We start from the raw sequence: 27,949 nt of genomic DNA on the forward strand, positions 1-27,949 counted from the left end.
ATTCATTTTATCTCTTTTTCTTCTCTGATTGCTGTGGTGAAAACTTCCAAAACTATGTTGAATAGTAGTGGTGAGAGTGAGCATCCTGTCTTTCAATTTTTCACCATTGAGGATAATGTTTGCTGTGGGTTTGTCATATATAGCTTTCATTATGTTAAGGTATGTTCCTTCTATTCCTGCTTTCTGGAGGGTTTTTATCATAAATGGATGTTGAATTTTGTCAAAGGCTTTCTCTGCATCGATTGAGATATCATATGGTTTTTATCTTCCAATTTATTAATGTGGTGTATTACATTGACTGATTTCTGGATATTAAAGAATCCTTGCATCCCTGGGATAAAGCCCACTTGGGCATGATGTATGATCTTTTTAATATGTTGTTAGATTCTGTTTGCTAGGATTTTGTTAAGGATTTTTGCATCTGTGTTCATCAGTGATATTGGCCTATAGTTTTCTTTTTTTGTGGCATCTTTGTCTGGTTTTGGTATTAGGGTGATGGTGGCCTCACAGAATGAGTTTGGAAGTTTACCTTCCTCTGCAATTTTCTGGAAGAGTTTGAGTAGGATAGCTGTTAGCTCTTCTCTAAATTTTTGGTAGAATTCAGCTATGAAGCCATCTGGTTCCAGGCTTTTGTTTGGTGAAAGACTTCTGATTACAGTTTAGAGTTCCCTGCTTGTGATGAGTCTGTTAAGATTTTCTATTTCTTCGTGGTTCAGTTTTGGAAAGTTATACTTTTCTAAGAATTTGTCCATTTCTTCCAAATTGTCCATTTTATTGGCATATAGTTGCTGATAGTAGTCTCTTATGAGCCTTTGTATTTCTGTGTTGTCTGTTGTGATTTCTCCATTTTCATTTCTAATTTTGTTGATTTGATTCTTCTCCCTTTCTTTCTTGATGAGTCTGGCTAATGGTTTGTCAAGTTTATTTACCTTCTCAAAGAACCAGCTTTTAGCTTTGTTTATTTTTGCTATGGTCTCTTTTGTTTCTTTTGCATTTATTTCTGCCCTAATTTTTATAATTTCTTTCCTTTACTAGCTATGGAGTTCTTCATTTCTTCCTTTTCTAGTTGCTTTAGGTGTAAGTAAGTAAGTGAAGTCACTCAGTCGTGTCCGACTTTTTGCGACCCCATGGACTGTAACCTACCAGGCTCCTCTGTCCGTGGGATTTTCCAGGCAATAGTACTGGTGTGGATTGCCATTTCCTTCTCCAGTGGATCTTCCCGACCCAGGGATCAGACCCGGGTCTCCCACATTGTAGACAGACGTTTTACCGTCTGAGCCACCAGGGAAGTCATTTTGCTTTAGATGTAGAGTTAGGTTATTTATTTGACTTTTTTCTTGTTTCTTGATGTAAGCCTGTATTGCTATGAACCTACCCCTTAGCACTGCTTTTACAGTGTCCCATAGGTTTTGGGTTGTTGTGTTTTCATTTTCATTCATTTCTATGCGTATTTTGGTTTCTTTTTTGATTTCTTCTGTGATTTGTTGGTTATTGAGAAGCGTGTTGTTTAGCCTCCATATGTTGGAATTTTTAATAGCTTTTTTCCTGTAATTGACATCTAACCTTACTGCACTGTGATCAGAAAAGATGCTTGGAATGATTTCAATTTTTTTTTTTTTAATTTACCAAGGCTAGATTTATGGCCCAGGATGTGATCTATCCTAGAGAAGATGTGTGCACTTCTGTGTGCACTTGAGAAAAAGGTGAAATTCATTGTTTTGGGGTGAAATGTCCTATAGATATCAATTAGGTCTAACCGGTCCATTTTATCATTTAAAGTTTGTGTTTCCTTGCCAATTTTCTGTTTAGTTGATCTATCCATAGGTGTGAGTGGGGTATTAAAATCTCCCACTATTATTCTTTTATTGTTAATTTCCCCTTTCATACTTGTTAGCATTTGCCTTACATATTGTGGTGCTCCTATGTTGGGTGTATAACTGGTATATCTTCTTGGAGTGATCCTTTGATCATTATGTAGTGTCCTTTTCTGTCTGCTTTTTGATTGGGTTGCTTGTTTTTCTGCTATTGACCTGTATGACCTGCTTCATCTTTGTTGGTTTTTCTTTTGCTATTATTTTGTATCTTTCTGCCTTTTCACATTGTTCATAATTTCCCTAGACTTCCAAAAAGGCAAGCCAATTCCTCAGAATGAAGTAGGGCAAAAGATAGAGATGGAAAAAAGAGACAAAGGATTTCAGAATGGGGACTTGTGCCCCCAGGAGGTAGTCATGAAGGAGGAAAAGTATCCACACACTCAGAAACTCCCTCATCAGTGGGGATGGGGGAGAACCCTTCAAAACCTCAAAGGAGAATACCGCAACAGGTGCCTGGAAGGCAAAACAGAGAGAATTCACCACAGAGATAGCTGCCAAACAGCACTTCCCAGCCAGGAAGCAGCTTGCGTGTTCACCATGGTGAGTGGGGGCTGGGTGCTGAGGCTTGTGCTTCAGGGGTCAGATCCCAGGGAGAGGACCAAGGTTGACTGTCATGAAGATACTCTGAGGGGGCTAGTATGACACAGTGGAAGGAGTCCAAGCAAAAGTATGGGCCTCCCAGAGAGGCAAGAGATGATTGCCACGGGGACCCTCTAGCTCCCTGCACTCACAAATTGCAGGAAGCTGCCTTTGTGAATCCCAGAGGTGGGATGAGCAATGGCTATGGACTGCCAACACCAGAAGTAGACACTCCTGTTCAAAGCCAGTGCCAAAGTAGCAGGAGTGCCAGAAGTGTAAATAGATGCAACTACAGTTTCTATTCCCAGAGAATGCAAGCAGACAGGCCACTGCCAAAGCCAGGTAGAGTGCCTGAGGCAGCAAACGAAAGGCTGCCACTGTGGCCCTGACCCGGAGGTAGCAGCTGCCACCAAGCCATGAGAAGGCACATGTTACTGCCCACACCTTTCCAGGAGCCTATGCAGCTTGGTTCTTCCTAGGGACCCACGACCCAAAGCCAATACCTCTGGGAGAGTGCGTGGCCTGCCTCAGACTGTAGCAACATTTTGCAGGACTCTGCCTCTGCGGGCACTCCCCTATACATCCCCATGTGACAGTCGTATCCCTCCCTCTCTCCAGCCCAAATGAGTGAACCCTCTTGTCTGGGCAGGGAACAGACATCAGATGGCGGCCTAAAAGCAGAGACAGGACCAGAACCAAAGCAGAGCACCAGGGGCTGTGTGACCGAAGAAGAGGAAGGGAATTCACTCCTGCAGCAGCAGGTGCAGTGGATTAAATCCCCCATCCACCATTAGCTTTAAAAAAAAAGGGCTTCCCAGTGGGGTCAGATGGTAAAGAATCTGCCTGCCATGCAGGAGACCTGGGTTCGATCCCTGGGTCAGGAAGGTACCCTGGAGAAGGGCATGGCAACCCACTCTAGTATTCTTGCCTGGAGAATCCCATAGACAGAGGAGCTTGGCGGGCTACAGTCCATGGGATTGCAAAGGGTTGGACACGAATGAGCAACTAACACTTCATTAGCTTAAGATCGTGGACTTTAAGGGCAATTGTGGGCACTGGAAGTAAGAACAAGCTGGAGTAAGGCCAGATCTGAGTAGGAGCTGACTCCACAGTGTTCACAGCAGGCCCAGAGACCTTCCTAGAAATATTGGAAGGCTTCCTGACTAGGCAGACTGGCTGGTGCTCACTGCGTGGAGACTTCAAGGGAGGACTTAGGAAGATATTCTCACTACCACTCTCTCTATATATAAATATATATATATATATTTTTCTTTCTCATATTGTTCTAATGTAGTTCTCCCTTTATTATTCCTTTCTTTAAAAAGCATTTTATTTTTAAATAAAATTATTTTTTTACAGTACTCTTTAGTCATATTGCATTTTTTCCCATGTTTTTGGATTTTGTATTTTTGCAAGTCTAGTTTTTAGTATTCATTTACACTTAGGGCTTTGTTTTGGCTTGATTGCTCCATTCTTTTTTCTTTTTTGAACTTTTTATTTTATACTAGGGTATAGCCAATTAACAATGTTGTAATAGTTTCATGTGAACAGTGAAGGGACTTGGCCATATATATATGTGTATCCATTCTCCTTCAAACCTCACAACCATCCAAGCTGCCACTTAACATTGAATGGAGAACCATGTGTTATATAATAGGTCTTTTTTTCAGTTGTATTTATATTTGTTAATTATGGATATATATATATATATATCACAAAACTAGGTCAATAATGGATCGATACACATATATTCATGTATATGTGCTTTGTAATCCTTATAATATCAATAATTACCTCGAGTCATCTCCCAACTTATTACATACAAATAATGTAACCAAGAAACAAGGGGGTTTCCTTATTGAAATCAAACCACAATTATCCACTATTTAGATAATAATAGCACCTTTAAGACTTGTTCTGAGTAATAAACAATCTGACTGTTTAGTCACACCCTAATTTATTTCATATGTGAATAAAACTAGTCAAGGTCCTTGTTTATTTATACATGGAATTTAAAAAAATAAATACAAATGAACTTACAAAACAGAACAAGACTCACAGACAGACAATGGACTTATGAGGAAGGGCTAGTTAAGGAGTTGGGGACAGGCTGTGTTTAGAATGGAGCTCTTTTTTTTTTTTTTGATTCCTGTTTTTATAATTTTTTCTTTTTTTTTTTTTTTCTCATAGTAAGTATGTGAGTCTGGGTGTTTGAGTGTTGTTTTCACCCCACTCACAACAATGGACAGATCATTAAGATAGGAAATTAATATGGAAACACAAGCATTAAACAATACATTGGACCAGTTGGACCTAATTGACATTTACAGGGCATCAGCATTAATAGTAAAGAACCTGCCTGCCAATGCAGGAGACACAAGTGGTGCGGGTTCGATCCCTAGATCGGGAAGATCCCCTGGAGAAATGACAACCTACTCCAGTATTCTTGTCTGAAAAATTCCATGGACAGAGGAGCCTGGTCCCTCGGTCGCAAAGAGTTGGGCATCACTGAGCAACTTTCACTCACTCATTCATTCACTTGGGTTCCAAGTAGATCAAGTAGGTTTCAATTTTCTTATTGAAGTAGATTGTTTAAAATAGTTCCTAGGGATGAATTATTCCAGATGGATATATTAATCATTGGGCTTCCCTGATAGCACAGTTGGTAAAGAATCTGCCTGCAATGCAGGAGGCCCAGGTTCAATTCCTGGGTTGCGAAGATCCCCTGGAGAAATAGGCTACCCACTCCAGTGTTCTTGGGCTTCCATTGTGGCTCAGCTGGTAAAGAATCTGCCTGGAATGCAGGAGACTGGGTTCGATCCCTGGGTTGGGAAGATCCCCTGGAGAAGGGAAAGGCTATCCACTCCAGTATTCTGGCCTAGAGAATTCCATGGGTCCGTGGGGTTGCAAAGAGTCTGACATGACTGGATGACTTTCAATTTCATATTAACCATTAAGGAAATAATTCTTTATAATTCTTGATGAATAAAGCTCTGCCTTCCTTTTATTTGTAAACCCACGTGCAATGGCCATTACTATTTCAATGTACTAAGCACAGGAACAAGTATACCTCAAGGAAAAAGGTAAAATATATCAAGGAATAGGGAGTTGGAGGATGGAGAGAAAAAGAAAGGGGTGGTAAAGAAGAAATGTTGGAGTAGGAGATGTAGCAAGAGGGGAAGGAAAAGTCTAAACATAGTCATTCTGAGCTCAAGCCCAAGAAATAGGTAACAATCTTGGTTGTCTAACTATTCCAACAGTCTTAGAATAGTTAAAGCTTCTCCTATGTTTTTGTTGTAAACTGGTGTGTGTGTGTGTGTGTGTGTGTGTGTGAAGGGAGGGGCTACTTGACATGTTGAGGCTTGAAGGAATCTGGAAACATCAGAGATTCCTGGTTTTATTTACTTGCACTGCCTTCTCCTACCTAGACGTCTATTTATGGTTAATGAGACTCACAGTCAGGGAAGATTTTGAATGGTAAAGTAACATTGTGGAGAAGGCAATGGCACGCCACTCCAGTACTCTTGCCTGGAAAATCCCATGGACGGAGGAGCCTGGTAGGCTGCAGTCCATGGGGTTGCTAAGAGTTGGACACGATTGAGAAACTTCACTTTCACTTTTTACTTTCATGCATTGGAGAAGGAAATGGCAACCCACTCCAGTGTTCTTGCCTGGAGAATCCCAGGGACGGGGGAGACTGGTGGGCTGCCGTCTATGGAGTCGCACAGAGTTGGACACGACTGAAGCGACTTAGCAGCAGCAGCAGCAAAGTAACATTGAATACATTTAATCCAGAGCTCAATGACTGATATTTTAGTAACAGCCCAGCTGTAATCAACTCATGGAGTCTCCATCAAATCCACCCAGCCCATACCCCAGACTAATGCAAACTCTATCCATATCAACCTTACATTTATCCTCCTTGAAACAAACACTGGTAAAAAAAAAAAAAAAACTAACTCCAAACCCCAGCTCTATATTTATCCTTAACCCCATTCTGAAGACAAACACAACATTGACCAACTCAACAAACGCAACACTTAATACGTCTACCAACACCAATATCTAGCTTCAACTCAACAATCAGCCCACATAGAAACACCGTCTACTCCCAGCTTCACCCAACTTCACTGAAAGATCCATTAAATCACAAATATAATTTCCAACCCAACCTATCTCAAACCATCAGCCCAGCTTAATTGTTGTTGTTCAGTCACCCAGTCATGTCCAACTCTTTGTGATCCCATGGACTGCAGCACACCAGGCCTCCCTGTCCCTCACCATCTCCTGGAGTTTGCCCAAGTTCATGTGCATTGCATCAGATACAATCCCTCACTTCCAATTAATCATTATTTATTTTTCTACCATCACTCCAACCAAAAGGTCCTATCCTCTGTGCAACACAATCTACTTTCCAATCTCCAAAGTAACCTCTTGATTGATCTTATAATTTCTCACCTTGGACTCAATTCCTCACACCTAACCCACATCCCAAACGCTCATCTCAATGACAATGCTATCTTAATATACTCCATGCCCAATTTTCTCCACCATTATACCACCCAGGAGCACAAAATCCTTGAGTTAAACATAGCAGTACAAAGCCAGTAAGACTGGTATTGTCTCTGGTATTACATGAACTTGGACTTAACACCCTAAGCTGTCTGACACTAGGTCACCAAAATTACAAACCATATACAAGACCCCAGAACCTTTGAGAGTAGCTCGTGTTACCTGAAGTCTTATGAACCAGGATCAGAAGGATGACAATGGTCATTAAATAAGTCTTCATAACTGACAAGTTCTCAGAGAATAAAAGGTACACACAGTGGATAGAATAGAGATTTTTGTAGCAGGGAAGTGTCCTGCTTTATTAGTTTCAAAAGTAGGCCAAGGCTGTGGGCAGTTAACTGAGGAGGATGGGACATGCCTGAAGTCACTGAGGCAGAAAGATAATGTGTATGACATTTTATCTGGACACTCTGTGTGAGCCTAGAAACTTTGCCAGCACCCATGATAAGGCGAGACTTCCTTCCCAGTAAGAGACAAAGTAAAATTAGAGCCAATTTGTGTTTTGTGTAAGGCAAACTGGAATGAATGAGAAAATAAATCAAACAACAAAACAATAAAGTAAATAATTATAAGGGTTTAAAAAAGACTCTAAAAATACGTATTTCTTTATATTCCTGTAAAGAGTTTATCACATTAATCAACAGCACTTACTTCATATACAGCACTATACAAACCATCAAGATAAAAGAAAAGAAAAAAGATGGGGGGAAGTTGAAGGAGAGAGAAAAGAAAAGGGAGGGAAATATGAAAGATAAAAAAATAAAAGTCAGAGAGTAATACAGTAAGATGGCAGACTAAGCGATCATAGTAATAGTATTCATCCCCTAACAAAAACAGCTCTGGGAGAGCTCCAGAGTACAATGAAGCAGCTACAACTCAGTGGAGACTAAAAACAAAGGATATCATCATAGAAAAGTGCAGGTAGTTTCTTGCACCACCATATCCCCCAGCCTAGCAAAGTTTAGCAGAAAAAAAGTCTTTTAGTAGCAACCTGTCTCCAGAGGAAAAGGAGAGAAGAAGGACCCCAGAAGCCTTTGTCATCAAGGAAGAAAGCAGCCCTCACCACCAAAAAAATAAAAACAAAAACCACCCACACCTAAATGTTTTACTACTGAGGACTCCTGCAGTCTCTGCCAATGATAAACCTAGCCAACAGAACTGCCCAGAGCTCATACTGCTACAGGAATACTGTCCTCAGCAAAATTCTCTAAAAATGAAAAAGAGTAATTTCTAGGAGACTAGGGATATGGGGGCATGTCAAAATATCCCTTCTAAGGTGAAGGATAAGTTGTTGCATCTGGCCCCTCCTATAACCACAAAAGAGGTACATGCTTTAGCGGATCTCTGTAGAAGTTGGAGGCAAATGTTCCTTATTTTGGTGTGTTTCTGTGGCCTACTTACCAAGTGACCTAAAAAGTTGCTAGCTTTGAGTTGGGTCCCAAACAGGAGAAGGCTCCACAGCAAGTCCCAGCTCCTGGGCAAGCTGCCTGTCACTTGCCCTCTGTGGTCCAGGAGATTCAGTGTGTCATAAGTGTCAGTGGCAGGTGGGGAGGCTGTTTGGAGCCTTTAAAATAGATGATTTCATACAGGCCTTTAAGATTTGGGAGCAAGACCCCACCATCATCTGCTTCTGCTGACTGGAATAGTTTTAGAAGAACTTGGGGCTTTAGGATTCTCAGCTCACCCCTCCAAGTGTTTCATGCCAGATCAGAGAATTCAATGCTTTCCCTATCAGAGCCCTGGCTTTGACATGAGTCCCACGGAGTTCATGCATTTAGTCTCCTTTGCAACTCTGCTACCTTTATAGTCAGATCCTAAGCCTGAATGTCAGTGCAGTGTCTGTGACAACAGAAGGGAGTGTCCTTTAAATCTGGTTTTTAGAACATGGCTTAGTTTGACCATTAGTTGCCTTAAGCCTATGGCATTTTTTTTCAAAACTATTATTTCAGTCAGCAACCCTGCACCATAATCCTTCTAATTATCTTTCTAATCCTTCTAGTTACTGTCCCCATGCTAATCTAGTATGGCAGCCACTTGATCTTGCAATGTTTTATTGTTCATTTGTATTTCATTCCATGTAAACAGGTGGAAGTTTTAGTAATAGTGGTACCATTATGTGCCAGGGTAGTACCACTCTGCTTATCATTAATAATAAGATCCCCATTCCTTTCTAAAAGGTGGAAAATCCAACTCTAAATAACATCCAAACCTCTGCTTTCTAGGACTACTCCTGATATCAGCTGTCTTACTTTGGACTCCAAAGAACACTGGTTCTCAAAGTGTGGTTGATGAACCAGTAGTATCAGCATTACCTAGGAACTTGTTATAAACACAAATTCCTGGGCTCTATCCCAGATTTACTAATCAGGAACTCTCAAGGTGGGCCCAGCAGACTGTGTTTTAACAGGTTGGAGAACCACTGCCCTGGAAAGCACTCTAACACTTCATTTGGGATGTTAACCCAGAACAGAAATGGATTCAAGGAGGTACATTACCAAGCTGTCCACAGCTTCAAGAAAAAAACTAATCAATTGTTTGGTCATCAGGACAGTATATTGGTAGTTGGGGTGGGAGAGGGGACGAGAAGAGAGGAGCATATCTGCTGGTCTCTTCCTGTAGCAAGGCCTTTATTGCTAAAAGTTGTCCTCATGGACAGTTACTCCTCTGCTTTTCCAAGCTGCATCAGATAGCACCTGCCCCCCTAGCAGCCCCTAGAAACCAGTTCTGATTGCCCAAGATGTATCACTTCTCCAGAAACAGTGAAAGCAGTCAGAGACTCCACAAACTTGCTCACGTCAGGCTCATGTGCTGACGCTGCTGTGTTCCCATCACATTGGCATGATACCGGCATCATGCGGCAGCCAAGCCTCATTCCAGGTGGCAGATGTAGGCGCTGAAGTGATGGCAGGGCTGTCCTATGAGCAAGCGACCAAAGTCCTAAGAAGTAGATGGGGTCAGGAAAACCACAGGAGGCATATAAAAGTGGGTCCGTTTCCCTTGGTTCAGTTAAATGCCAAAAATAATGCAACGAAATTTAATACACTGCATATTTTTACTCAGTTATCCATTGGCTTAGTTCCAGTGCATCTTATTTTCTGTGTGTCTATAAAGAAAATTAAATCTTTCAGAACAATCTCATTCCTAAATTTCCTCATGTCATTTTGAAAGTATATAATAGTTCATTAAAATACTAAGAAGCTTCTAGCCCTTGGCATCATGCATAAGATCATGTCCCCAACCTTCTGTTTAGAACTTTTATGAGTGACTTTGACCTCTTTAACAAATTTGAGGTTGACAATACAATTTCAATGCATATTAAAATACCACAGTGCTGGTGGTACCTATCAATTTGATTAAGCATGAAACTTACAACTTATTTCAATGTGTAGTGATTAACAGGGTCCTCTTAAATTGATGGTACAATGCATCTTTAACATTGATTGCACAAAGCATCCAAATTTCGCAAGTGTTAAAATGTGCAAGGAAGTATGTGTAGGAGATACAAAGAAATAGTTATATATATACCAGACTTGGGGTTAGATATCTTACATACATATTATATTTATTGCCCACAGTTACTCTTTATACTCTCATTGATAAGTTTGAGTCAACATGGTTTTCCCTCTATTTCAAGGCATTAGAGACTGAAAACTAGCTGAACAAATATGAAGACTGTAGAAAATGTTGAAAATTTGGTGAAGAAAGGAAAAATGGCGTGAAAAGGGGAAATTTTTCTAGCAAGAGAAACCATGGGTTGCTCCCCAATAACCCCATTATTTCCCAGTAAAATCCACTAGCCTGCCCCTGTGCATCCTCCCATCAAATAGGCAACTCCTACAAGAAAATGTAAATTAAAAGTGATCTACCACATTCATTGGGGTTTCCCTGGTGGCTTAGCTGGTAAAGAATCTGCCTGCAATGTGGGAGACCCAGGTTCGATCCGTGGGTCAGGAAGATCCCCTGGAGAAGGAATTGGCAACCCGCTCCAGTATTCTTGCATAGAGAATCCCATGGACAAGGGAGCCTGGCAGGCTACAGTTCATGGGATCACAAAGAATCGGACACAACTGAGTGACTAACACTTTCACCTTCACCACATTCACCAGAATACACCTCTAAATGGAAATGGAACACCAGCCATCTGGAATGGACCAGATGATGAGGGACAGTGTCTCTGCCTTTGATTGGGATGCTTAGAATCTCCTCCACTGGCTATTTAATTTACATGGATTAGGATGATTAATACTAGTTACTGTGATAAATAATCCCCACAAATCTTGTTGGTTCAAGAAAACAAAAGCTAGTTTCTTTCTCACATCACACTCCCTTGCTGGTCATCTGAGAGCCCTGGAAAACTTAGGATGGTGATACCAAGTGATGACTCGGGTATCTTCATTCTTCCCATTTTGTGGCAGTGCCATCTTTAAGTCTTTCCTGCCATGAATTAAACATGTCCTCTCCCTCCCCAGAGAGGACAAGCCAGGGTCTTCACCACTCACTGTCTCCAGCTGAAAAAAAACAGGATTTCTAGGTAATCAGCCTTCACAATTACTTCTTAGTCCACTTCTGTGCAATTACTTCCTCTTAGTCCTGTAACCTATAAACCAAAGACAAGTTCTCTGCTCCTTACCCTGATCCACACACTCAATTTAAAATGATAAAGCAGAGACAAGACAACTGCAGCAAAAACTCCAATTCAAGAAAAGGAAGCTTAGAAGACACACAGCAGTCACTGGTCCATGGCAATGCAAATTCTGAATCCAAATAGCTCAGGCATGGTCAAGGCCTCTACTGTGAATGTGGGGATGTTTTTCTTATGAAGCACAAATTCTCAGAGGAGAGAGCTTTTCATCATTGTTCTGTATGGCCCCTGGATCCACACTTTAGGAGTCTTTACCTTGTCCAGTATTCTTCCTGGCCAAATCTGAAGTTAGGGAGCTAGACTCTGTCTAACTTTAAAGGTACAGCCTGTAAAACCCTGCCTCCTGCTCAAAGAGGGGGACCATTGGTTGTTCTAATTCTCAGAAAGTCAAAAAATTTTCAGTAAAACTTTAGTTTCTCGGCAATGCAAATATAATCAGTGGTATCAACACTTCCAGGTTTGACCATGAAAGGTCCTACCATTTTTCTCTTTATTAACACATTATTGACTGGAGACATATTGATGCCACAGATGTTAGTTACTGCAAACCCTTGTGTTAAGCTTGGTAAGCTTATTTTTTTTTTTTTTCTGGTTCAGTTCAGTTCAGTCCCTCAGTTGTGTGCAACTTTTTGCGACCTCATGGGCTGCAGCACGCCAGGCTTCCCTGTCCATCACCAACTCCCGGAGTTTGCTCTAACTCATGTCCATTGAGCTGGTGATGCCATCCAACCATCTCATCCTCTGTCATCCCCTTCTCCTCCTGCCTTCAATCTTTCCCAGCATCACGGTCTTTTCCGATGAGTGAGTTCTTCGCATCAGGTGGCCCAAGTATTAGAGTTTCAGCTTCAGCATCAGTCCTTCCAATGACTATTCAATTTTGTGTCAGTTTTAAGTGTACAGCAAAGTGATTCAATTACGCATACACATATTCAGCCATATACATTCTTTTTCAAATTTTTTCTATTGTAGATTATTGCAAGATATTAAGTGTAATTCCCTGTGCTATACCGTAGGTCCTTGTTTACTTATTTTATATATAGTAGTGTGTGTATGTTAATCCCAAACTCTTAATTTAGTCCTCCTCCCCACCCCACACCTGCTACCCCCTTTGGTAACCGTAAGTTTGTTTTCTATGTCTGTCTGTGTTTCTGTTTTGTAAATAAGTTCACATACAACAGATAAGTTCACATAAAATAAATTTCACATATGAGTTGTATCATATATTTTTCTTTCTCTACCTTATTTCACTTAATCTGATAATTTCTAGGCCCATCTATGTTACTGCAAATGGCATTATTTCATTCTTTTTATGGCTAATGTTCCATGATATATACTACATCTTCTTTATCCATTCATCTATTGATGGATATTTAGGTTCCTCCCATATCTTGGCTATTGTAAATAATGCTGCTATGAACATTGGGGGTGCATGGATTTTTTGGTTTTCTCAGATATACATCTGGGAACAGAATTGCAGGATCAAACTTGGAAGCTAAGTCTTAAGTTGGGTTTCCACTGAGAGTCACTGAAAGACCATAAATAATAGGAGAAATGCTGCTGCTACTGCTGCTAAGTCACTTCAGTCGTGTCCGACTCTGTGCAACCCCGTAGATGGCAGCCCTCCAGGCTCCCCCGTCCCTGAGATTCTCCAGACAAGAACACTGGAGTGGGTTGCCATTTTCTTCTCCAATGCATGAAAGTGAAAAGTGAAAGTGAAGTCACTGAGTCGTGTCCAACTCTCAGAGACCCCATGGACTGCAGCCTACCAGGCTCCTCCATCCATGGGATTTTCCAGGCAAGAGTACTGGAGTGGGGTGCCACTGCCTTCTCCGAATAGGAGAAATAGTCCATGGTTATAAATGTTGACATAACTTTGAAAGGTATTATTGTTTCCCAAATTCGTCTATGCATTTTACATAATGTCAATCAAAATTTCAACAAATTTTCACAAAATCGAGAGAAAAAAGAATAAAAAACTATACAGAGGCTAAAAGGTCAAAAATTGCTAAGAAACTTCTGAAGAAAAATAATCAGGATGGTGACTTAACCTACCATACGTTCAGTTCGGTTCAGTTCAGTTGCTCAGTCGTGTCTGACTCTTTGCAACCCCATGAACCGCAGCACACCAGGCCTCCCTGTCCATCACCAACTGCCAGAGTCTACTCAAACCCATGTTCATTGAGTCGGTGATGCCATCCAGCCATCTCATCCTCTGTTGTCCCATTATCCTCCTGCCCTCAATCTTTCCTAGCATCAGGGGCTTTTCAAATGAGCCAGCTCTTTGCATCAGGTGGCCAAAGTATTGGAGTTCCAGCTTCAACACCACTCCTTCCAATGAACACCCAGGACTGATTTCCTTTAGGATGGACTGATTGGATCTCCTTGCAGTCCAAGGGACTCTCAAGAGTCTTCTCCAACACCACAGTTCAAAAGCATCAATTCTTCCATGCTCAGCTTTCTTTATAATCCAACTTTCACATCCATACATGATCACTGGAAAAACCATAGCCTTGACTAGATGGATTTTTTGTTGACAAAGTAATCTCTCTGCTTTTTAATATGCTGTCTAGGTTGGTCATAACTTTCCTTCCAGGGAGTAAGCATCTTTGAATTTCATGGCTGCAATCACCATCTGCAGTGATTTTGGAGCCCCCCCAAAACAAAGCGTGTCACTGTTTCCACTGTTTCCCCATCTATTTGCCATGAAGTGATGGGACCAAATGCCATGATCTTAGTTTTCTGAATGTTTAGCTTTAAGCCTACTTTTTCACTCTCTTCTTTCACTTTCATCAAGAGGCTCTTTAGTTCTTCTTCACTTTCTGCCATAAGGGTGGTGTCATCTGCATATCTGAGGTTCTTGATGTTAGAGCTATTTATATCACTACAGTCATCAAGACAGAGAAATGTTAATACAGAGATAAACATAACCAATGGATATATAACCAATGTTGATACAGAGATAACCAATAGAACAAAATAGGAAGCCCAGAAATAAACTGTTTATACAAGGAATTTTTATATATGATTGACATAGGTGGAAAATTGGTAGAGGAAAAAGAGACTAGCCAATGATTGGAGCTGTAAAATTTGGTCATACTTAGGAAGATGCAATTATATTCCTACCACCACCCCCCACTCGCCGTACACACACACAAAGAAAAATATGCCCCTAGTTTAAAAATTTAGTACAAAAAATAAAAAATTTAAACTTGCAAGTGATGAAAGTAAAGCTGAAATTTCCTAGTTATTTTCAAATATTTACTGAATACCAACTGTTTCCAGACCTTTTGGGACCATCCCCCAAAAAAAGAAATGCAAAAAGGAAAGCTGGTTGTCTGAGGAGGCCTTACAAATAGCTGAGAAAAGAAGAGAAGCTAAAGGCAAAAGAGAAAAGGAAACAAATACCCATTTGAATGCAGAGTTCCAAAGAATAGCAAGGACAGATAAGAAAGTCTTCAGGATGGGGAACACATGTATACCTGTGGCAGATTCATTTTGATATATGGCAAAACCAATACAATATTGTAAAGTTAAATAAAATAAAATTTTAAAAAAAGAAAGTCTTCCTCAGAGATCATTGCAAAGAAATAGAGGAAAACAACAGAATGGGAAAGACTAGAGATCTCTACAAGAAAATTAGAGATACCAAGGGAATATTTCGTGCAAAGATGAGCACAATAAGGACAGAAATGGTATGGACCTAACAGAAATAGAAGATATAAAGAAGAGGTGGCAAAAATACACAGAAGAACTATACAAAAAATATCTTCATGACCCAGATAACCACGATTGTGTGATCACTCACCTAGAGCCAGACATCCTGGAATGCGAAGTCAAATGGGCCTTAGGAAACACCACTACAAACAAAGCTAGTGAAGGTGATGGAATTCCAGTTGAGCTATTTCAAATCCTAAAAGATGATGCTGTGAAAGTGCTGCAGTCAATATGCCAGCAAATCTGGAAAACTCAGCAGAGGCCACAGGACTGGAAAAGGTCAGTTTTCATTCAAATCCCAAAGAAAGGCAATGCCAAAAAATGTTCAAACTACCACACAATTGCACTTATTTCACACGCTAGCAAAGTAATGTTTAAAATTCTCCAAGACAGGCTTCAGAGTTCATGAACCGTGAACATCCAGATGTTAAAGCTGGATTTAGAAAAGGTAGAGGAACCAGAGATCAAATTGCTAACATCCATTGGATCATAAAAAGTGCAAGAGTTCCAGAGAAACATCTACTTCTGCTTTATTGACTACACCAAAGCCTTTGACTGTTTGGATCACAACAAACTGTGTAAAATTCTTAAAGAGACAGGAATACCAGACCACCTGACCTGCCTCTTGATAAATCTGTATGCAGGTCAAGAAACAACAGTTAGAACTGGACATGGAACAACAGACTGGTTCCAAATTGGGAAACGAGTACTTCAAGGCTGTATGTTGTCACCCTGCTTATTTAACTTATATGCAGAGTACATCATGCGAAATGCTGGGCTGGATGAAGCACAAGCTGGAATCAAGATTGCCGGGAGAAATATCATTAACCTCAGATATACAGATGACACCACCCTTGTGGCAGAAAGTGAAGAAGAACTAAAGCGCCTCTTGATGAAAGTGAAAGAGAAGATAAAAGTTTGGCTTAAAACTCAACATTCAGAAAATGAAGATCATGGCATCTGGTCCCATCACTTCATGGCAAATAGGTGGGGAAACAATGGAAAGAGTGTCAGACTTTATTTTGGGGGGCTCCAAAATCACTGCAGATGGTGACTGCAGCCATGAAATTCAAAGACACTTGCTTCTTGAAAGAAAAACTATGACCAACCTAGACAGCATATTAAAAAGCAGAGATATTACTTTACCAACAAAGGTCCATCTGGTCAAAGCTATGGTTTTTCTAGTAGTCATTTATGGATGCGAGAGTTGGACTATAAAGAAACTGAGAGCCAAAGAATTGATGCTTTTGAACTGTGGTGTTGGAGAAGACTCTTGAGAGTCCCTTGGACTGCAAGGAGATCCAATCAGTCCATCCTAAAGGAAATCAGTCCTGACTATTCATTGGAAGGACTGGTGCTGAAGCTGAAACTCCAATACTTTGTCCACCTGATGCAAAGAACCAATTCACTGGAAAAGACCCTGATGCTGGGAAAGGTTGAAGGTGGGAGGAGAAGGAGAAGACAGAGGATGAGATGGTTGGATGGTATCACGGACTCAATGGACATGATTTTGAGTAAACTCCAGGAGTTGGTGATGGACAGGGAGGCCTGGCGTGCTGCAGTCCATGGGATCACAAAGAGTCAGACACGACTGAGCAACTGAACTGAACTGAACTTGGGAAAGCTGGAGCTACAAATAATACAAATTTAAATATTCAGAAAATATTGGTTAATGTCTTTTGACCTCATTATGGGAAAAAAAGGTTGATAAATTTAACTATTGGGTGCACCTTGATTTAAGATCTAATACCTTGTCAGTTATTGACCTGTAGCTTGATAGATTCAGGGCAAAATTAAACTTTTCTTTATAATTTCATAACTCTACAGAAAAAAATATTATTAATCTAAAATCAGCTTAATTTGCATAATTTTTCATACTAAGACATTCAGTATTACTCTTACAAAATATCACCAAACCACAAATACAAATTTTATATATTTCATACTTTCATCATATATATATATTTATTGTGATAAAGAATAAACTATATAGAAAACTTGCAAAGTTAAAAACCTGATACATGTAAGAATAAAATGAACAAATGTAAATTATTTCATTCAACTCATAAATAATGAACAAACCACTAAGATATTAAGATTGGTTTAGAGGATCAGTGATGAAAGAAATTTAAAAATAAATTTGCAAATTGGTCTCAGTTCAGTTCAGTTCAATCGCTCAGTCATGTCCGACTCTTTGCAACCCCATGAATCGCAGCACACCAGGCCTCCCTGTTCATCACCAACTCCCGGAGTTCACTCAGACTCACGTCCATCGAGTCAGTGATGCCATCCAGCCATCTCATCCTCCATCATCCCCTTCTCCTCCTGCCCCCAATCCCTCCCAGCATCAGAGTCTTTTCCAGTGAGTCAACTCTTGGCATGAGGTTGCCAAAGTACTGGAGTTTCAGCTTTAACATCATTCCTTCCAAAGAAATCCCAGGGCTGATCTCCTTCAGAATGGACAGTTCAGAATGGACTGGTTGGATCTGCTTGCAATCCAAGGGACTCTCAAGGGTCTTCTCCAACACCACAGTTCAAAAGCATCAATTCTTTGGCACTCAGCCTTCTTCACAGTCCAACTCTCACATCCATACATGACCACAGGAAAAACCATAGTCTTGACTAGACGGACCTTTGTTGGCAAAGTAATGTCTCTTCTTTTCAATATGCTATCTAGGTTGGTCATAACTTTTCTTCCAAGGAGTAAACGTCTTTTATTTTCATGGCTGCAGTCACCATCTGCAGTGATTTCATCTGTTTAATATCCTAAAGGGTAATAAAGTATAACATTCAGTATTAACTCTCCCGTCAAACAAAAATCAAGGGCATCTAATTGCATCTTGTCTCTTTGCATTGTTATGCATGGGAATGGTTTGCATGACTCTGAAAGAAGAATTTTTGCAGTGATACTAGTTTTTTTTTTCAACTTAACCTTTACCCAAGTTTTGATACAACCTAGTCATTGGGAAATGGTTCAAAGATACACACCCTTATAAAATTATAGTCCCAGGAGAATCTACAAAATCATGTCCAGCTCACGATTGAAAGGACACCCATAATGTCTTATTCAGCCATAATGTCCTTTACATCCATAATGTCCATGGAATTCTCCAGGCCAGATTACTGGAGTGGGTAGCCTTTCCCTTCTCCAGGGGATTTTCCTGACCCAGGAATCAAACCAAGGTCTCCTGCATAGCAGGTGGATTCTTTACCAGCTGAGCTACCAGGGAAGCCCTACTTATTTCCAAACTTTGGACTTTTCTTAACAATTATTTGATATAATGGTGCCTTTATGAATATAATTTTATTCATTTATAAATTATAATATAATTTTAAATGGAGACACAGATGTAGAGAATGGACTTGTAGACAGTGGGGGAAGGAGCATCGACATACAGACATTATCTTGTGTAAAAGTAGCTGGTGAGAAGTTGTTATGTAACACAGGGAGCCCAGCCTGGGGCTCTGTGATGACCTAGAGGGGTAGGATAGGGTAAGGGGAGGAAGGCTCAAGAGGGAGAGGGTATATGTATAATTATGACTGATTCACATTGCTGTAGGGCAGAAACCAACACAACATTGTAAAGCAAATTTTCTCTAATTAAAAAATAAATTTAAAAAAAGCTTAAAATGCATGTGTAATGCTCCAAAATGTTTTTGCTTTTTTTCATCTTTGAAAGGAACAAATCCTTTTATCTATGAATTAGAGATTACTTTACATGTTAACATACAGGCTTGTTGCATCCACTCAATGCCTTCTTTTAGATTCAGTCTTGTTTAAAATACAGTCAATTCCTAATAATTGGTAATCCTAGACATACTTTGTAAAGAGTTCTGTCTTTTGATCTATTATGCTTTGAATAGCAAAAGAGTCAGTTTCCCTAAAACAGAGTGAATCTGGTGAAAAGTCTCTGATGTATTTAATCTAAGTGGAATAACATCTATTTCCTATTATTTCTAGCGTGTATTCTTATAAACACTAAGAAATTATAGTAAGAATGCTTTGAGGGCTTAATCTTATATTGAAGCAACTTCATAGTTTCTGAAATCTTTGTAGAAAATCTGGAGGAATATAGAAACTTTGGTGATGGACTTATTTTTAAGTCAACAATACAAATGGGGGGTTTTTTGGTGAGGGGAGTTTGAGCAATGTGTATCTGAAAAGGTTTTTTTTTTCCCTTTAGAATTCATAAATTATATTTTTCAATCTCTCATAGACATATCTGTAAAGGAGAGAGTTTCAAATTTTTATTTCCTTTTGTAAGTCTCTTCTTCCCATAATATCGTGACTACTTTCTGGCCAAAATGGAAAGTTTCCACATTTTTGTCTTACATATTTTGGAACATCTTTCCCCTAGAATAAAGCAGGAAAATTGATGATTGATAGGGCCCACATGGGGTCTCATTGATAATATGGCTCATTATGTCGATCTTGCAAACAAAGAATAAATCACAGTGATCTGTGAAACTGACCAAATTGCCCAAATGGCATCCTGTTATCTCACTGGCGCCTATCTTTCAAAGCTGCAAGACCACCAGATTCCAGACCTCCAGCTACGTGACCGTCCCTTCAGATAATTTTTCATTGGTGGGGTATAAGAAGGACTGTCAGAAAGGGAAAACGCTGATTCTCTTAAGAGCCAGTCACCCTCTCTTTTCCCACTAATAAATTTCCTTTTCTTGCTTGACTGCCCAGCTCCCTCTCTTTTTCTCTGCACTTGCCTTACAGTGATTAGAGGTAGTAATCTAATCACCAATTCTGAATTATACTAAGTGATATCACAGTGGTTTAAAATAAGCTAAAACAGTGATGGAACTTTCTGCTTGATCATTTGAGTAAGGACCACACAGAGTGGAGTCAATCCTGGAAAACAGTAGACATGATTTTTCTCAGGTATAGGCAATAAGGGTTAACAGACAGGTAAAAAAAAATGGTCAAACTCAATTCCTACCTGAAATACAAATGCTCTCTGAGCTCAGGTGTGGAACCATGGAATCTCTGGATCCAGAAGGGAGATACGGAGGAGGATCTAAAAGCAAGGAAGGCCATGTGGGAATTCAGTCCACATTCTGTACTCCTCCTCCACTTTCCTTAGGGTCTTAAAACTATGCCAAATGGTTGCACAAGAATGACCAGACTCAAAAAGTCAAAATATGTATTTGCCATTTATTAGAAATGTTTTTCAGGAAGGAAGGAGAAACATGCCCATTAGCCAGGGACAGAAAATTACTTCACACACATTTTAATGGTTTGTACATGGTGACTTGAGATGAATTGTGGGGGATCAAAAGTGACTCTCAAGTTTCTGAACTGAACAACAGAAGGGATTGTAGATGCCAATTACTGAAGATGAAAGACAAAAGAAAAGCCAGGCAAACAGATTCAGAATTCAGCTTAGGACGTTTTGAGTCTGAAATGATTGAGAAATCTAAGCGAACAAAATAAATATGTAATTTAATACATAAGTCTAGACTTCAGAGTTGTCTGAGTTGAACATATAAATGCAGAACTTGTCCAAGATCCCACAGCTTCTGAGCAGTGATGGGGAACAAGGGACAAACCCTTCTGACTTTAAATTCATGTTTCTTTCATTAATATATGTAGAAACCAGAGAAATGGGAATCTGGGCTTTAAACCTAGAATTCCACAACAATTTTCCCTCTACAAATATTGTAGAAAGTAGAAAGTCTAAATATATTGTATTTCAAGTACATGCTAAACCCAAGACCAACACTCTCTTCCAAATAATGAAACTTGTTTTTAATCACTCTACTTATACCAAAAATTTTCTGCATCCCTTCTTGAAATCTGGTTCTGCTGAGCCTCTATCCCTTCTTACAAACATGTCTAAATGTCATTGAATCTCAAAAATAGAAACATTTTTAAATTTTTCTATCGACTTCTAGGTCCCATAAAAGTTAAAAATTCAGCTGTATAAAATGGTCATTTAGTGAGTATATGGACTTTGATCCATTGGTTTGGGCTGGGATTGTCATTTGTCTAATAATGAGAAATACAGGTAAAGTGTTTATGGTAAAAAAGAGAGAGAGTAGGCAAGACGGCAACATATTATGGGGCAGAGAGTGGAAGAAGAAACCTCCAACAATGGCCAAAAGAACACCCAGAAATCAGAAGCTAAGGCTAACAAGGGTTTCAAGGAAGGATTAAGGGCAATGCAGTGAAAGCATGTCTAGAGGCAAAGTAAACAGTAAAACCTTAAAAATATTAAAGTTTTTCAACAAGAACGGCATTGGTGAGAAAAACCAGTGCCATTCCAGTGATGTGGTAAGCACAAAAGCCTAATTACTCTCAGCTGAGGTGAAGCTAGGAATCTGGAGCTTAGAGAATTTAGTTGAGAACACTTGTTCTAGAAGTTTAGATTCAAAAAAGAAACAAAGCGTGCTCAGGGATAACCTAAAGGGATAGGGTGGGGAGGGATGTGGGAGGGGGTTCAGGATGGGAGGACACATGTATACCTATGGCCATTCATGTTGACGTTTGGCAGAAACCATCACAATATTGTGAAGTAATTATGCTCCAATTAAAAAAAAGAAAAAAGAAACGAGATGAGACACCCAAAGAAGATTAGTATACCAAACACAAGGAAAATGCCACAGCATGTCAAATATTTGTGACTAAGTTTAGAGTGGGAAAACAATATTCCTCAGTTCTCAAGAATGAAAGATCTTAAAAGTCATCAAATAAAATGTTCATCCCAAATCCCTCTCTAATGCTACAACTACCTTCATCTCTGCCCCACAACCAGAAATTTTCCTCCAGCCTCAAAATTGGAAAAGTGCCCAGGGACAAGCTTGCTTATTCCACTTTCCAACTGCTATACCACTTACAGAATTTTGTCCTAATTTGTTCAAAGGATTCCTACACTCAATTCTAACCATCCATTTGCCTGATTCTGGTTTTCCTGAAGACATCATGTAATACCAGACATAACAGGATATTCCTAAAGTGTTTACTCAGGGGACTCAGTGATCTCCCTTACATGCTCACTGGATCATCCAGACTCAATCCAGTTTTTATCGTCCCTCTTGCAATCTCTAGAACAAATCATAACCTTCCTCGTAGTACCAAAGAAGACCAGAAATGTGGTCCCCTCCCTTCTTCAATATCTACCGAGCTACCCTAGCATCCTATTTGCTTCTTGGGTCAGTGCGCTTTCCTACACTACATGTCTCCCCAGCCCCCAGCCTAACCTTCCCCTGTCCAATAATGACTGCTCACAGATGAAAGACACACGCATGAGAAGGAATGCATTTTTATGGGAAGCATGTTCCAGACGGGAGAAGAACTACCCCAGGAGGGGGTAAAGTTGGTGACATTCAAATCTGAGAATAGTTTGAAAGCGTTGTAACTGACAAACTGGGGTTGGAGTTAGACTCCTGCTTCACATTGTTTGCACTTTGCACTTTCACAAAAAATTTTAGGCAGCACTTTTCGTGATTTAGACAGGTTAAGTATTGAAGTTCATTTTTTCTGCAGGCATTTCGGCATGTGCCTTGGTGAAGCTGGCATGGATTCCAAGACTCTTCTTGGCTCTTGCCATAATAGGGTCTGAACAGGCCACCTGGGAAAAACACAGCCATATTAATTTCTATGCAGCAGTGGTAATAATAGGAGTAGAGAGGCGTAATTTAAAGACAAGACCTGCAAATATTAAGAGCATAGGATATGGAGTCAAAACCATCTCAGTTCAAATCTGGACTCTTTCATCGTGGCTTTTCATCCTCGAGCAAGGTTACCTCCATTTTTTGGCTCACGCTTGCATCATCTTCACAATGGGCATAGTAACAGAGCCAACTTCTTAATAATTTTATGATGAATAAATTAACATACATCATATGCTCAGAAAAGTATCAGGCACATAATAAGAAGGAATTAAACATTAGGTAGTGTGGTTGATATGAAAGTCTTTTCTTGAGGGTCCAGGATTTCAAGACTGCCACTGGGAGCATGTATTGGACATGTTTTCAAATGCTCATTTGGATGTATATTCCTCACATACAGGTCTCATCAGAGTTAACCAGCACCTACTTTGAGGCAAAGAACACTTATTTGAGCAGCTGCACACCTTTGTAGTCTGAAACATTTGAGCAAATATATACATGTCTCTCTTTGTACTTTGGCCCCACAGAAATAGATACTGTATGTACATGGGCAGCACACACAGAGGCACACTTGCACAATTCATTTTACTCACACATCCACATTCACACATAAATTGAGCATATATGTACACATGTATATGTACACGTGTGGATACACGTGAGCATCTATCACACACTTTGCACATATGGCTAAAGCCCATTTGTGAATAGTGATAGCTATGTATTAGTCATTGAGATATGTGCACGTGTATATAGGCTCTTCAGCTGAGAAAGTTCTTGACACTTTGTCAGCATTCTGTAAATATAAGTCATGAAGTGGTATTAGGGCTTCCCTGGTGGCTCACACAGTAAAGAATCCGCCCGCAATGTGGGAGACCTGGGTTCCATCCCTGGCTTGGGAAGAGCCCCTGGAGAAGGGAATGGCTACACACTTCAGTGTTCTTGCCTGGAGAATCCCATGGACTGTATAGCATGGGGTCACAAAGAGTCAGACCCAGCTGAGTGACTTTCAGAATTAGTTACCTGTTGGATCTCCCAAGGACAAAGGAACTGCTAGAAAGAATACTAACGATCACGACCATATATGTTCAGCATCTACAATATATCAAGCATTTTGCAAATCACATTTCACTGAACCCTCATCAAATCTTCTGTTATCGCCATCATTTATATGAAGACATTGAGGCTCAAAGAGACCATTGTTCTGTCCACATTTCCATAGCTTGTACTTCAATTTCGGGTCTACACAATAGACTATGCTCTTTCTTCTCTGTATCACATTCATGGTGTTAGTCGCTCAGTCATGTCCAACTCTTTACAACCCCATGGACTATAGCTTGCCAGGCTCCTCTATCCATGGAATTCTCCAGGCAAGAATACTAGAGTGAGTAGCCATTCCCTTCTCCAGGGGATCGTCCCAACTCAGGGATCAAACCTGGGTCTCCTGAATTGCAGGCAGATTCTTCACCACTGAGCCATCAGGGAAGCCTCCAATTTCTGGTCTACATGATAGACCATGCTCTTCCTTCTCTGTATTACATTGCCTCTTTTATAATAGGATTTCTAGGACAGGGTAGCATCTTCCTGCATGACATCTGCAGGCAGAAGGCCTTCCACAGCTTTCAACAGATAGTTCAAAATCCATAGCTTAGCATTCAAGGACTTTTGCAACCATTCACCTATCCTCTTCTACATCAGCTTATCAGCACTCACTGTGCACCAAGGCACTCATTCAGTGCTATGTATGCAGAGGTCCAATGCCCACCCACATTAATAAAAATCAGGAAAAGCAAGTTTGATGTTATTTCCTGCAAAGAAAAGTTTCTTATTAATTTTTTGACAAGAAAAAGTAAAATTTTCCAGGTATAGGTGATGTAAGAGAATGGAAGGGGAAGGAATGAAGAAAAATGCCTCAGTGGCAGATTTCCCATAGCACTGGGGTGCTGGCATATGTATAAACTGCACCAGAAATGGGCACTTTAACCCAGAGAAGGCACTCAGTTGCTGCTACGTCAGCCAGCTTGCTGGTTAACCAAAGGAAGGAGATAAAAAATGGCCCCCCTTCATCCATGCTCCAGCATTATGGTACCAATGTATTTCCTACAGTGGCCCTCACACTCATCATGAAATCTCTCTTTTGGCACATCCTACTTATAGGAGGAAAGGTGCTTTGGGGGTTCTTTCCAGTTACATCTACCCTCTTTTGTCCAACATCTGAACTGGAGGACTTCCTGCTTCTCCCAAATCCATTGGATAGAAGGCAAGACACTCAAGATCTTCTCTTTCTAGTCACCAGAGTGGATAGGGACATAGATATCAAGAGGATCAGGCAAGCCGATGTTTCCTATGAAAATCAGGTCAAGGCAGCCCCAGGAGAATTCTACTTGTTGTTCAGTCACTCAGTTGTGTCTGACTCTTTGTGACCCCATGGACTGCAGCACACCAGGCTTCTCTGTTCTTCACTTTCTCCTGGAGCTTGCACAAACTCAAGTCCATTATAGCTTCTCACTCCTTCAGCTGTTCTGACTCTGTATTGCCCTGAAGCATAATAACACTCACGTCAAGTTAATGTCACTGTTGATGATCCTTCCATCTTCAAATTGAAGTCAGAAGAGACTTGGTCTTAAATGCCAGCATTGTCCCTGATCTCTGGATCTCTAGCCTGAGTCTCCCCATGAAAGAAATGGGAACAGAAGAGTTTGCACCTGATCAAGAAATTTCAACTGCGTTTGTGCAGAAGGAGGTTAATTAGATGTGTCATACTTTGTAATAACCTAGAGTTTCCCAGAAAACACTCTTCAGGGCTCTTCCTTAAGTGAGGGACACAACCCTGCTGACCTCACATTCACCCATAGATGTTGCCCAGCTCATTTTCCTACACTGGACTTATTTTAAGAGCAAGTTAAATATTATAAATTTAAAAAACACCACTTATGTTCCTAACTCTTCTGAAGAACTCCATCCGGAGTTAAAATCAATATGATAAACGATTTCTCTGCCGTGTGTGCTCCCTAAACATCCCTCTTCCATCCATCTTCTAATGTTCTTCCTACTAATACATATTTTTTAGACATAAGTCATTTATATGTCCATTCACTAAGTAAACATTCATCAGGATCTACTCTGTACAAAGCACTCAGATAAATACCAATAATACAGAATTTTAAAACAGAGTCCTAGCTTTCACAAAGTTCAGTTTCAGATGCATATGTTTGGGGGTGATGAAAGGAAAACATGACTTTGATTATTCCAGAAAAGTTTGTACAGAACTGTTCCTGCCCATTAATTCTGCCAGGTGAAAGTTTTAAACAGTTAAAGAAACAACGCTATGTACAACTTTTGAAGCATAGAGTCCTGTCTTCCAGGCTGTCTTCCTTCCTTCCTTTTTTGTTGCTTTTTTGGGGGCAAACCCACCTGTGGTTTCTGCTATTACAACATGGAAACTGAGCTTTAACAAACATGAGAAGAAGTGTATTTCAAGTAGGTAGGATGAAACAGGACGGGAACAAGGGGTAGGTAAGTGAGAAACAGGAAAAATAGGGGGAAGGGAAGGAGAAGGGGGAAAGAAAAAGGAGAGGGAGGAAAAGAGGAAGAGGAGAAAACACTAAGCACATTGACTCTGAATTCAATCCCAAGAAAGGAGAGACAGCCTTGGTATTCTATAGGGTTGGGTTGAGACTACTGCTTTGTCTCTCTGTACCGTCCAAAGTTTTACGGGAGAGCCTTGAAGACATTCCAGCCTCCTGATTTCATTTATCCCCTCACTGCCTACAGTTATATCTACTGTTCTTCAGTGCCCCTGAAAAATCATAAGCAAGAAACTTTTTAAAAAAGAGTTTGAAAATATTACTGCCTATTTTCCATCCAGCATCTGTCCTCCCCATTTAAACAGATGCAGCTCTGCTGTGATAAATTTGACTGTCTTACTCAACTTTATTCATTGCCAAATTCAGGCTAAGCCAACCTCTTCCTAGATAAAGCCTGCATACACTCTGCTTGAATAACACACCTACATGAACCAAACACTTACCTAAAACTCCCAGCCCTGTCTCTTCTGAATACTGATCTAAGGTTCAGTTATAAAACTTAACACACACACACACACACAAAAAAAACTTAACACAAACATAACACTGGCCAAGCCATTCAACCCCAATTCACAGTGTCAATCCAAAATATAGCTCAACTATGAACTTCACTCTACCCTAGCTCCCAGTTCTACCCAACTTCATCCCAGCTCAAAAAAAAAAAAAAAATTTAATAATAATAATAAAACCACAAAAAACCACCATTCCTTCTCCAGCCTACAGCAAAATATTAGTCCAGCCCAATTCACTTATAGAATTTATAGAATTGCTCACCCCCTGCTGATCCCCACTTATTTTTTCAACATTCCTCTATCTCTAAGGTCACATACTATCCCCACTACAATGCACTCTCCAAACTCCAAATTATCATTGATTCCTCCTATAGCTCCCCAACTTGGATCTAATCTCTCACACTAAATCCATGAATCAAACTTCCATCCCAATTACAGCATTATCTGAAATGCTTTGTTTGACACTTCACTATCCCAGGAACAACAAGAACAACAATCTTAAATTTGTTTTGGCAGAACAAAACCAGGGTGATCTTGACATGAGATGAATCTTGGGAGTAACATTCTAAACCTGAGACCAGAAAAGGCTTTAGGTAGTGCCTATTATATGTGAGTAGGAGTCATCTCAGAAGTTACCAAGAAACCAACAGCACAAGCAAGACCCCAGAACCTTTGAGAGAGGTCTGAGTTACCTGGAGTCTTATGAACCAAGATCAGAAGGATGGAAATGGTCATTAAACAAGGCTTCATGACTGATATATCCAGAGAGAATGGAGGGTTGTGTTGCAGGGGACTGAATAGATATCATTGCAGTAGGACAAGGCCCTCCCTTTATTAGTTTTGGAA

The 27,949-nt window shown here is 40.2% G+C and overlaps 1 protein-coding gene across 1 annotated transcript; it reads right to left on the reverse strand.

The window, feature by feature from the left end:
• Nucleotides 1-22,639: 22,639 nt before the first annotated feature.
• Nucleotides 22,640-27,901, reverse strand: DEFB116 (defensin beta 116; the record flags this gene model as incomplete). The annotated part of the gene is made up of 2 exons (XM_019972860.2): nt 22,640-22,964; nt 27,796-27,901. Coding segments are annotated over 2 exons (351 nt in total), but the record flags the coding sequence as incomplete, so codon positions are not given.
• Nucleotides 27,902-27,949: the final 48 nt, after the last annotated feature.

The sequence above is a fragment of the Bos indicus genome, chromosome 13 (genome assembly GCF_029378745.1).
Source record: "Bos indicus isolate NIAB-ARS_2022 breed Sahiwal x Tharparkar chromosome 13, NIAB-ARS_B.indTharparkar_mat_pri_1.0, whole genome shotgun sequence".
In the NCBI taxonomy this organism is placed as follows: domain Eukaryota; kingdom Metazoa; phylum Chordata; class Mammalia; order Artiodactyla; family Bovidae; genus Bos; species Bos indicus.